The 13329-nt window shown below is 35.0% G+C and overlaps 1 protein-coding gene across 1 annotated transcript; it reads left to right on the top strand.

The window, feature by feature from the left end:
• Positions 1–8155: 8155 nt before the first annotated feature.
• LOC149255012 (endoglucanase 16-like) lies at positions 8156–11843 on the top strand. Its single transcript, XM_089454918.1, has 5 exons — positions 8156–8219; positions 8664–8887; positions 9362–9541; positions 9681–9776; positions 11511–11843. Exons 1-5 carry the CDS (start codon positions 8156–8158, stop codon positions 11841–11843), a joined length of 897 nt encoding a protein of 298 aa, XP_089311044.1.
• The last annotated feature ends 1486 nt before the right edge of the window (positions 11844–13329 follow it).

Below are 13329 nucleotides of genomic sequence, written 5' to 3'. Positions count from 1 at the left end.
ATGTTTGGTTTGCCAACAAAATAAAGTTGAAACAATTAAGACACCGGGTCTATTACAACCTTTATCCATTCCAAGCCAACGTTGGGAGGAGGTTTCAATGGATTTTATCACAGGTTTACCCAAGTCTGAGGGAAAGAGTGTCATCATGGTGGTAGTTGACAGACTTACCAAGTATGCACACTTTTGTGCATTATCACATCCATTTAAAGCCAGTACAGTTTCTACTGCATTTATGGAAACAGTTCAAAAGCTACATGGAAACCCAAAGATTATTGTAAGTGACAGAGATCCCATTTTCACTGGAAATTTTTGGACAGAATTATTTTCTTGTCTTGGTACTCAGTTAGCTCATAGCTCATCTTATCATCCTCAATCTGATGGGCAAACTGAGATAGTAAACAAATGTTTGGAAGGATATCTTCGTTGCTTTGTATCTGATAAACAGACACAATGGGTCAAATGGTTGCCTCTGGCTGAATGGTGGTATAACACTTCCTTCCATACAGCAACAAAAATGACCCCATTTATGGCACTTTATGGGTATCAACCACCATCCATCACATCATATTTAAGAGAAAATTCTAAGGTTCAGGCAGTGGAACATCACATCGAACATCAACAACAAGTCCTCCAACTCTTAAAGGATAACCTCGTGTTGGCACAAAATAGAATGAAACAACAGGCAGATCAACATCGCAGTGAAAGAAGTTTTGATGTAGGTGATTGGGTATTCCTACGGCTACAACCATATAAGCAAATGTCCCTAAAGCAAGCTAAGAAGGATAATAAATTATCACCAAAGTATTATGGTCCGTACAAGGTGTTGCAAAAGATTGGTACTATGGCATACAAATTGGAGCTTCCTGCAGCTTCTCGATTGCACCCAGTTTTCCATGTTTCATGTTTAAAGAAGGTTATAGGCGACAAGCTCCCAATTCAAACAATATTGCCAGAACTTGACGAGGAAGGAAAAATTATATTGGAACCGGAAGCAGTCACAGAAACAAGAACTCGACAGCTACGAAATCGATCAATTTCAGAGTATCTTATCAAGTGGAAGAACTTATCCGCTGAAGATTCCACATGGGAGGATGAGAATTTTATGCAGAAGTATCCAGAACTACTCAAGCGTTGAGGACAACACTTTTTTGAAGGAGAGGGGCATGTTGGGTCCCTATAATACTAGTGATTACCCCATTACTATTGTAGTTATACCCCTTATTTATATTGTTGTGCCCCTATTACCCCCATATTGTTATTTTTGTGCCCCATAGAATCCCTCTATTGTTATTTTTGTGGCTTTATATTATTATTGTTAGGTCGGCTGGATTATATTGTGACTCCTTAGACTCCTATATATAGAAAGGAGGTTTTGTCATTTGAATCATCCAATAATTTTTCATTTATGTAATGTAAAGGAGGTTGCCCCCTTGAAGAGGCTGAATTCTAAGGCGTTGATCTATCTTTTCTATCTTTTCTTGAGCTGGTTTCATAACAATAATATTTTGGCCATTTGGAAGAGGCAGACAAGTTCTTGGAATAATAGAAAGAAAAATGTATTATAGATATGCTATGTCCATCACTAATAAATCTCCCCACAAGACAATTACATCTCTCCAACTCTCTTTCCAGAATTTGTATGGTCCTGTATGGGGTCTCTCCAAACAAAATTCCAACAACTTGTATTTATTTCCTAGATGGTTGAAGTCTCTCTCTCTTGGCCGAAGTTTGGATTTTGTGTATATCCATGTTGGTCCTCTAGTAATCATTTCCATAGTTTACTATCAGATGAATTGATCAACTATATTGATTGTTAGGGAGATGGAAAGTTCCAAGGCAAAAGAATGATCAGTGATGGGTCAAGTGTAGCTCATCTATATGAATAAGTGACACTAATTCCTACTGCACATGTTTATGGAAGATGAGTTTATGGTTGGGTAAAGCTTGGATCTCTGAGCTGTCTCACATATCAATATTTCAATATAGTTTGTTTTGGTATATGCCTCATAAACTCATGGAGCAATTAAGCTCTCGACACCATTATTTAACAAAGAATTCTATGTGGTGAGAAAACTCGTACGGTAGAAGAATGGATTTATGTATTCACAAGTGACCCATTGGTAGGGTATTAATTTTGTTCATGGTAAATGGCAATCATAAAAATTTTACTTATTTTTTCTCTACTACTCTTTCCTTTGCTGAGTCTCATTTGCAACATGTGGGGCAATTACTTGTTTATAATCCTTATATCATATCAGATTATGGTATGTCTAAAAGAATACATCTCTATAAACCTATAATAACTTGTTATATTCTCTTCTTTTAATTATTAAACAATCAGAACTCAAATTCAAATGTTAAGCTTTACTAACTTCTTTTTGAGTGAAATTATTTCTATAATATGTTATTAAACTTTATGTTATTCATCTTGTTTTTACAATTATATGAATATGCCAAGAGTTTTAAGAGTTTTGGTGTTTGGAATCCATTTGCAGCAGTCCCACTCGTGTTTGTTAAATATCTTCGAACTTATTACTTTACTTAAACACAAGCCTAAAAATGATTTAATTATAAAATTTATTAAATAATTTTTTTTAAAAAAACATTAAACAAAATATGGAATGAGATATTACATGGTATCTGCATTTTCTATCAGATTTGCAAAACTAGTAGAATGTATATAAAAGCTTCCGGTTTTGAAATTAAACTTTAGACCTATTCTCTATAACTTTATAAGACTAATAGAATGTATATTAAAACTTTAAATTTTAAAAATTAAACTTTATCGCTAATCTTTTCGTTATATATATATATATATTTACATATATATATATATATATATATATATATATATATATATATATATATATATATATATATATATTAAATCAATTAGAATTTTAAAATTAAATTTGTTATTTTTTTAATTTACAAAATTATAACTTTAATTACATACATTTAAATTTGTTCTTTAATTTTACGGGTTTTGAAATAGGTAATATTTTGTATATTAATAGAAACGCTCATAGTGCCGATCTTATAGGCAACGGTAGTTAGTTTATATTCCGTTTGTGTGGAAAAATTAAATATTCAATAAATATTCAGGTTTGTGTAGAAAAACTAACTTTGTTATCTTGGTTGTGTTTCTTGAAAATTTAACATTTACTCATTAGTAGTACTGTGAGGAAATGGTGATGAGGCAACCTTATACACTGACTTACCATTCAGTTAATATTTTTCTGGAATTTCCCTCGTTTCATGTCCAACTGACACCCACAAGACTTCTCTACCCTTCAAAATAAGCACCGCATCAAACTTGCATGCAAGACTTCTTTGTCCTGCAAAACCTCTACAATCCCCACATCAAACATGCATGCAAACAAAGAGACCGAATCCCCTTTATGTTTCTATTCCTCATTACACGTTGGTGTTGAAATTGTAATTTCAACTGCTGCCCAGTTAAACAGCCGCGCATTTAATTCCGCAAAACCACCAGACTTCATCGCACCGCTTTTCTCCAAGCGGTGGTATTCTCTCAAATGCGCTTGATACTGTATGCTGTTTGATGCGTGTCCGTAGGCAGTTTTCAAAACAACCATTTTCCCAGAACGTAATGTTCGTTTGTTTTTCTCAAGTGATAACCGTTCGATTAAAATGAATGCTGTCCACCATCCGATTGAAACCAAGTTGCTGTACAGGTCTCCGCCATTGATCCATGAACGTTGCGTGGAGTAAAAGTTTCGTTTGACCGCCGGCTTGTCAGGAAAGTAATTTAATGAATTTATTATGGTCGTAGATTGTAGGTAAAGGATTTTAATTTTAATGTTTTTTTTACTTACGGAAGTATGGCATAGTAAACGTATGTAAGTTTTTATTATTATTGCATATGAAGTGTAATGTAAGTGAGGCAGCGCGTGAGAGGATATACACACAACAGTGTGAGGTAAGTATTTTTTGGTTGTTCAATGTAATGTAATGAAAGTGGAGGAGCAGCAATGCGATAAGAAAAAGGGGAAGAACGCACAGAGTGCGAATGAATGTATGAATTTTTTTTTTGGTTGAAATGTATGTAACAACAGGGCATATGTAAAGAAATTTTACACAGCAGTAAATGTAAAATTTTACACACAGAGTAGTGTAATTTTGTGCAAGAAGAGACAGAGTAACTTTCAGGGAGACAATGAAGTCTTTTTAACTGCATCTGAAGCAGTCTTGGAGAATCCCTCTGGCAGAGGAAGAATTTGTAACAACAATTGTCTTTTATTAATGAATACAAGTTTATTTTGGTGTGTGAAACTCTGTTCTTCTTCTCCAACAAATTTTTTTTGGCTTCCTTGTGCAAAACAAAGCATTTTCTCTGTTCAGATTTTTGTTTGAAATTACCAGAAATTTCCAACATGGTATCAGAGCTTGTCCAGGCTCTTTGAAGGTGTCAAAGAAGTTGAAGGAAGGTTTCTTGCTGCAGCAGCTTCTCCAGCAGAGTGAAGACTCAGCCAAAAATCCAAGCTATTTCTCAAGATTTTGTTTTTTTGTTTTGAAGACAGTCAGTGATTTTAAACACACAATCAAATATTTGAAGCATAGTCAAGAGTGAAAGAATGGCTGGCTCCAGCACCAGCACTAGCATGGGTATCTTCAATACTCAGCTCTCATAGTTTAATGGGAAAAACTATGACTGTTGGGCAAGAACCATGAGAGCCCTGTTTGCTTCTCAAGATTTATGGGAATTAGTTGAAGATGGTTTTAACGAACCAGCAAATGAAAATGAGTTTAATAGGTTAACTCAGGCAGAGCAAATTTTTTTGAAGAGCTATAAGAAGAAGGATTCAAAAGCCCTCGTATTTTTGTATCAAGTAGTGCATGAGAGTGTGTTTCCAAGGATAGCAGCAGCAAAGACATCCAAAGAAGCATGGAAAACTCTCAAGACATCCTATCAAGGCATGGAGAAAGTGAAGACAACAAAACTACAGTTGCTGAGGAGAGATTTTGAGAATCTATGCATGAAGGAGTCAGATAACATTGACTCATTCTTCACACATGTGATTGGTCTGGTCACAGAGATAAGGTCTCATGGAGAGATTCTTGAAGAAAGGAGGATCGTGGAGAAACTATTGAGAGTCGTACCCTCAAAGTTCGATGTGATTGTCACCACCATAGAAGAGACAAAGGATCTCACAAACTTCTCAGTTGATGAACTACATGCATCACTGATAACACATGAGCAGAGATTGAGTAGAAATGAAAACTCATCTCTAGAAAATGCCTTCAAGGCCCAGATGTCCTTTGGAAGAGGAATAGGTCAAGGCAGAGAAAACAAGAAAGGAAGAGGCAGAAATCCAAGTCAGAACCAAGGCCAAGGTAGCAACCAACAAAGTGGACAACATCATGCTCAAGGACAAAGGTATGAAAAATCCAATGTCCAATGTTTATTGTAAAAAATATGGGCATTATGCAAATGAATGTAGGAAGAAACAACATGATATGAACAATAGAACTAATTCAAATCTTACTAAAGAAAATGTCAGGCAGAACAATTTGTTTTTAGCCTGTAATATTGCTAAAGAAAAGAGTGAAGATGTATGGTTCTTAGACTCCGGTTGCAGTAACCATATGACAGGAAACATAGCCCTGTTTTCTATGTTAGATCAAAGTGTGAAGTCACAAGTCACACTAGGAACTGATAATAAAGTTTTTGTTGTGGGAAAAGGAGAAGTAAAAGTTTTAACAAAGAAAGGTGAAAAGAAAACCATAGCAGATGTTTATTATGTTCTTGGAATGAAGTGTAACCTCTTAAGTATTGGACAACTTGTTCAAAAGGGTTACAATGTTTTCTTTGTGAATGATGTATGCACCATCATGGATAGAGCACCTAGCAAACAATGTATTGCTGAAGTGAAGATGACAAGGAACAGGATGTTCCCTCTCAGGATGAAGGCAAATTTGAAAAATAAAGAAGTAATTGCAACAGTGACTCAAGAGGCTTTCCAAAGTGAACCAAAGGATGAAAATTGGTTATGGCACTTGAGATTTGGACATATCAACTTTGGAGGTCTTAATTTGTTGAGTAGAAAAGGAATGGTAAGAGAATTACCATTGATAGAGAAACTAGACAGCCTTTGTGAAGGTTGCATCTTAGGGAAACAACACAAAGAAAGTTTTCCATCTGGGAAAAGCATAAGGGCAAAAGCACCCTTAGAGATTGTCCACTCAGATTTATGTGGACCGATGCAAACTCCATCACTTGCAGGCAGCCACTACATACTAACATTTATTGATGATTTTACAAGAAAAACTTGGGTTTATTTCCTGAAGAACAAGAGTGAAGTGTTTGAAAAATTTCTCGATTTCAAAGCACTTGTAGAAAACCAAAGTGGGCTGCATAGAAAAGTTTTGAGAACTGATAGAGGAGGTGAGTATATCTGCAAAGAATTTCTACATTTTTGTAGAGAAAATGGAATTCATAAGCAATTTACAGCTAGGTACACCCCGCAACAAAATGGATTTGCTGAAAGGAAGAACAGGACAATCATGGATATGGCGAGGAGTATGTTAAAGGCAAAGCATTTGCCAAATTATTATTGGGCTGAAGCTGTACATTGTGCAGTGTAAATTTTGAACAGATGCTCTACAAAAGCAGCGATGAACAGAGTGCTGAAAGAAGCATGGAGTGGGAGAAAGCAAGGTGTCACCCACGTGAAAGTTTTTGGATGTGTGGCTTATGTACACATTCCTGATCAGCTAAGGAAGAAGTTGGACAACAAAGGGGAGAAATGTATTTTCATTGGATACAGTGAGGAATCCAAAGCTTACAGGTTGTATAACCCATCCACCAAGAAGCTCATTGTGAGTAGAGATGTTCAGTTTATTGAGGAGGAAGCTTGGGATGGAAGCATAGAGAAAACAGTGAATGTTAAAAACTGTTTGTCTCATGATGAAGATGATGAGGAGATGGCTGAAATACATACCCAAACAGTAGTACCAACACAAGGGCAGCAAGAGACACCCTTGAGGAGAAATGAAAGCGCTTCCCCAAGCACACTACAAGGAGGAAATTCAAGTGCTTCTTCAAGCACTTGCACACCAAATGAAAGAGGTAAAAAATTCAGAAATTTAAGTGATATTTATGAGCAAGAGGTAGAAAATGAAGGTATGAACTCTTTGTTTGCATTATATTGTCATGTTCATGATCCTGTTCATTTTGAAGAGGCAGAAGCCAAAATAGAGGTGGAAGAAATAGTCCAGCAAAAGCTCAAGGAAGAGGCAGAATATGTGGCAGCTACAGCAGCAGCATGCCAAGAAGTTTGGATGAGAAGAATGTTAAGGAGCTTATGCCAAGAGCAAACAAAAGGAACTGTGATCTTTTGTGACAATATCTTTGCTATTGCATTATCCAAGAATTTGGTGTTTCATAAGAGAACGAAACACATTGACACAAAGTTTCATTACATCAGGGAATTGGTAAATAATGGAGAAATTGTCTTAGAACATTGCAAAACTCAAGAGCGGGTTGCAGACATTCTGACCAAGCCATTGGGATAGAAAAGTTTTGAATTTTTGAGAAAATGTCTGGGTATGACTGATAACCCAACAGTTGAAATTAAAGGGGAGTGTTGAAATTGTAATTTCAACTGCTGCCCGGTTAAACAGCCGCGCATTTAATTCAGCAAAACCACCAGACTTCATCGCACTGCTTTTCTCCAAGCGATGGTATTCTCTCAAACACCCCCAATACTGTACACTGTAGGATGCGTGTCTGCATGTAGTTTTCAAAACAACCATTTTCCCGGAACGTAATGTTCGTTTGTTTTGCTCAAGCAATAACCGTTCGATTAAAATGAACGCTGTCCACCGTCTGATTGAAACCAAGTTGTTGTACAGGTCTCTGCCATTGGTCCATGAACCTTGCGTGGAGTAAAAGTTTCGTTTGACCGCCGGCTTGTCAGGAAAGTAATTTAATGAATTTATTATGGTCGTAGATTGTAGTTAAAAGATTTTAATTTTAATGTTTTTTTTACTTATGAAAGTATGGCATAGTAAACGTATGTAAGTTTTTATTATTATTGCATATGAAGTGTAATGTAAGTGAGGCAACGCGTGAGAGGATATACACACAGCAGTGTGAGGTAAGTTTTTTTTGGTTGTTCAATGTGATGTAATGAAAGTGGAGGCGCAGCAGCGTGATAAGAAAAAGGGGAAGAACGCACAGAGTGTGAATGAATGTATGAATTTTTTTTTTTGGTTGAAATGTATGTAACAGCAGGGCATATGTAAAGAAATTTTACACAGCAGTAAATGTAAAATTTTACACACACAGCAGTGTAATTTTGTGCAAGAAGAGACAGAGTAACTTTCAGGGAGACAATGAAGTCTTTTTAACTGCATCTGAAGCAGTCTTGGAGAATCCATTTGGGAGACGAAGAATTTGTAACAGCAGTTGTCTTTGATTAATGAATACAAGTTTATTTTGGTGTGTGAAACTCTGTTCTTCTTCTCCAGCAATTTTTTTTTGGCTTCCCTGTGCAAAACAAACCATTTTCTCTGTTTAGATTTTTGTTTGAAATTACCAGAAATTTCGAATAGTTGGTTGCGTGAGACTACAAATTTATATATGCATCAACTTTTGCAGATATTTATTTTTGTGGCCATTTACTGATCAATTGCAGCAAAAATGGGTTACAGGCTTACCGTGGAAAGGCGTGTGTGTATAATTCTTGCTACTGTGCTGTCTGCTCGTCATCAATTTGTGTTGGTTGAGTTTGACTACAAAGATGCTCTGCATAAATCTATTCTGTTTCTGGAGGCTCAACGTTTAGGAAAACTATCTAGCAGTAGCAACAAGATAAGCTGGAGAGGAGATTCTACTCTAACAGATGAACAAATAAAAAATGTAATAACAATATTTTCTCATTTTGGTATTTCCATTTGTTCCGGATTGTTTTAGAAACGTTGTTTCCTGAATGTTTTAGAAGTGTTGTTAATCATACCAAAAATGGAAAAATAACGACGCTGATCATATCAATGCGAAAATAACGAGGGTATCTATTTTGGCGAAAACAATTGATACTCCACCCACAACTTATTTGGATCAAACAATTGATCTCTCGGAATTGATTTCTCAGCACTATCAGATTTTAGGATATTCTAGAAATATACAATTAAGTTATCAACATAAAGATCCCCGCAACCCACCTACAATGTGAATTCTTACTCCAATATTATGAGTTATGACTTTGAAACAACTTGGTTTCTATCAAAATTCTCTGTCCATATAAATTAGGAATTGATTATTTGGTGCAGATCTTCAAGAAGTCTGGAAAGATACAACGATGTTCAACATGGCTTTTACTGTGTATTTATGTAGGTGGATTTGGTGGGCGGTTACTACGACGCTGGGGATAATGTGAAGTATGGGTTTGCAATGGCATTCACCGTTACCATGTTGGCATGGGGAGCCCTTCAGTACAGAGATGAACTTGCAGCAGCGAGAGAGTTGGAGAATGCTAGGGATGCCAATAAGTGGGGAACTGATTATTTCATCAAAGTAAGTGCCACCTAAAACCAGCTGTGGGTTCAGGTGAATCAATTACCATCCCAACTAAATTTACTCATGGATCACAACAAAATTTACTAAGGATCACAACAAATAGCAATTATGAATTTAGTTATGGTTTTGTTTTTAGGTGGGAGATCCAACTGCAACATTGGTCACTTCCTCCGTCGTCTTTGCATCCATTGACAAACTTTATTCCATTATCCTACTCCAAAGAGCTACTTTGGTATAAGATTATGCGTATTCTAAAATCGCTTATACGAACAACGATTGCAGATTTGAGAGATATTGAGATATTTTAGAATCCTATTAATGGTTTAATTTCTTTTCACTATTATATTCTATTATTAGAATTTACAATCTAGATAACTTTAGTAATTAAAAATTACTAAAAACAAACATGTGATAGGAAACAATTTCTTTTCACTGTTCTATTCTATTCTATTCTTAGAATTTACAATCTAGATAACTTTAGTAATTAAAACATATGATAGGTCATATTTGTTTGTGGATGAATGTTTTTTTATAACTTTTATTTTAAATTTAATTTAATGTTTTCATTTTTGGAATATCTTGGGATCAGACCAACATGGGTGAGATTACTTATTTGAGGTTGCCTACGTGTCTTATGATTCCAAAATATTCCAAAAATCTTTTAAAAATGCCCATTTTTAACATGTCTGTAAAATTCATGCCTTAGATTCAAAATTGAAAATTAATTTAATGAATTGTCGTCTTCAACATTTTAAAATACTCATATAATTGAATATTAATTTAGTACAGCTCTTTCGTCCATGTGTTAGATTCAAAATTGAAAATTGATTTAATGAATTTTCTTCTCCAACTTATTATGATACTCATGTAATTGAATATGTCATTTAGTACAACTCTTTTGTTTTGCTGACCAGTACCACAGAACATATCATGGAGAATGCCCTTTCTATTGCTCTGTCTCAGGCTATGATGTATATTTTCTTAACATTATAAATTTTACTTCCTTTTTCACTTCACACTATTATTTATTTAAACTACATAGTGAGTAACTGCTTGAAGTCTTTTTATTATTCCTCTACTAACTAACTTACAGGACGAGCTTTCATTGGTAGCCATGTGGCTATATAGAGCAACTGGATTGCCATATTATACCAAATACATACCCCACCAGAATTTTTGTACTTCCAATGAGTATGAGTTCAATTGGGATCTCAAATGTGCAGGAGTTCAAATCCACCTATCTAGTGTAAGTCCATATTCACATAAACATATGAATCACCAAATGTTCAATTGAGAAAAAGTTTAAGATTGGGCACTTGACCTTCAAGTGACCACATATTCATAAAATTAATAAACCTGGCAGCTATATTTCTCTGAAGAAACCAACCTGGAAGTTTTCAGAGGCCAAGCAGAAGTGTTCCTCTGCTTAGTTCTTCCACAAAGTCCTCAATTCAAAAATTCCATCACACCAGGTAAATGGAAGTTTCTCCTTGTCATGATCTGAGTTTCAAATTAAGCTCATTAGTAGTGTTTGTATCTGTTGTGTTTCAAAATTAAGCTAATTAACAGTGTTTTTATCTGTTGCACTTGTACGGGAGGTTTATTGTTTGTCAGAGATGGTGCAAATACACAATATGCTACAGGCACATCATTCCTTGTATCATTTTAGAGTGACTTACTGTCACGATATAAGCAATACCTGCAATGTGGCGATAAAACATATGAACCAAGCATTCTTATTGCATTTTCCAAACAACAAGTACATATACATATTATAATTTTTTAAGTGTTGCAAAACATTTAATTAATGAGGAGAAGAATTGAGCACACTTGTATATCCATTCTAGCTTTCTCAGAGTATAAGAGATTCAAAGTTAAATAAATTTGATTTGTTTTTTCATATCATAATTTGAAAAAACAAGCAAAGTAGTAGCTAACAAATCCACTTTGTATATGTAAATTGCAGGTGGATTACATTTTGACCAAGAATCCTGCTGGTATGTCTTTCATGGTGGGTTTTGGTGACAAATATCCACAGCAAGCTCACCACAGAGTGTCCTCCATAGTTTCGATATACGAGGATTCCAGAAAGATATCATGTACTGAAGGTTTCACTTTGTGGTTCAACAGAGAAGCACCAAACCCAAATGAATTAACAGGTGCAGTTGTGGGAGGGCTTGATCACTATGATGGGTTTGAGGATAGTAGGGCTGATTCCACCAAGCTTGAGCCCACGACGTATATCAACGCTCCTCTCGTGGGAGTCCTAGCTAAGCTCCACAGAAACATCATGGAATAATCGACATAACAGGGCCGATTCGTGCAAGCTTGCGCCCACAACTTATATCAATGATCCTCTTGTGGGAGTCTTGGCTAAGATCCACAACATCAACATGGAATCACGGACTTAAGTTCAAAAAGTTATATGCTAGTAATATCTTTTACTAAGTCTGTATTCTATATGCAAATCTGAGTCGATGGAAATATATATGAATTTTGGTACTTCTGGGCCACAAAATTGTTTTGTTTCATTTCATCCTTTTGAATCCTATAATCAAATTGAAGACTTGTTTTTACATCTTAGATCCCATATGCAGATTGAAAATTCTTCTATTTTTAAATAGTAGTGATGTTAGCTTAGAAGAACATGGTGTATGAGAGTCTCGGAAGATCCGGTGCCATTGTGTTATATATGTGAGCATATAGGGAATGTGTGATCATAGGATTTTTGTTCCATAATGTTATATATGAGCATTTAGGAATGTGTAATCATAGGATATATGAGCATTTAGGAATGTGTGATCATAGGATTTATTTGTTTATTAATGTATAGATTGCTCTTGGATTTGCATGAGCCAGAAATTTGCACTTGGTTATAATGTATCTTTGTCTTAAATAATATGAATATATTATAATTTCTTTTAATGGTGTTTAACTTTAAAATACAAGTAGGGAGGATGGATAATTTGAATATAGGTTGGAAATTTATAGATATCCTACAACAAATATTGGAGTATATGAGCATTACGGAGTATAGATTTTGATTTGTGTTTAGTTTACAAAATATGCAAGTGATATAAATGTTGTATGAAAGTATATGTATTGTGACAAAGAAATAGATATTCTAATAAAGAAATATACTTTGTTATATGGGAGAATAGAGATTTAGTACTGATATAGAAATTTCAAGAATAGGTTCAAGTAAAAAATATAAGTAGGGAGAGATGGACCACTTGAATATAGGTTGGGAATTCATAGATATCATATAACAAACATTAGACTATATGAGCATTATGAAATATAGACTTTGGTTTGTGTTTAGATTATGTTTTTTAAAGAATGTATATTGATATCACCACTATGTATAAAATTATATGTAGATGATAAATATATAGACATTGTTAAGATGGGGGAGCATATACTAATTACTTACACACAAGTCAAAAGCAATGCTTTTACTTTGTAACTCCATCATCTAGACATTGCTAAAATGAAATCCAGATAACGAAACAACCATCCACTAGATTTCATGGGTACCCAACCATTGTACTTTGGTTGATTAGGATGTCCCTTCATGTACATGGTTCATTCAACTTCTTGCACTTCCTAAATTATACAACCAATATGGTCCATTCAAGTGTTTCCAACCAACACATGTCTCGCTCCTAGTGTTAATGAACTTCCTAATAGAGACGATAGAACTAAACTAGACAACTCCCCTATATGGCCACACCTTCCTATAGATTTGCATTTGTTTTCTCTACGATATGATTTATTATTGATTT

Source organism: Pinus tabuliformis, chromosome 7 (genome assembly GCF_031772625.1).
Source record: "Pinus tabuliformis cultivar Carrire ecotype Pingquan chromosome 7, CPIR1, whole genome shotgun sequence".
Taxonomy (NCBI): Eukaryota; Viridiplantae; Streptophyta; class Pinopsida; order Pinales; family Pinaceae; genus Pinus; species Pinus tabuliformis.
The sequence above is the reverse complement of the archived record's forward strand: the minus strand, read 5'-3'. Positions and strand labels throughout refer to the sequence as shown.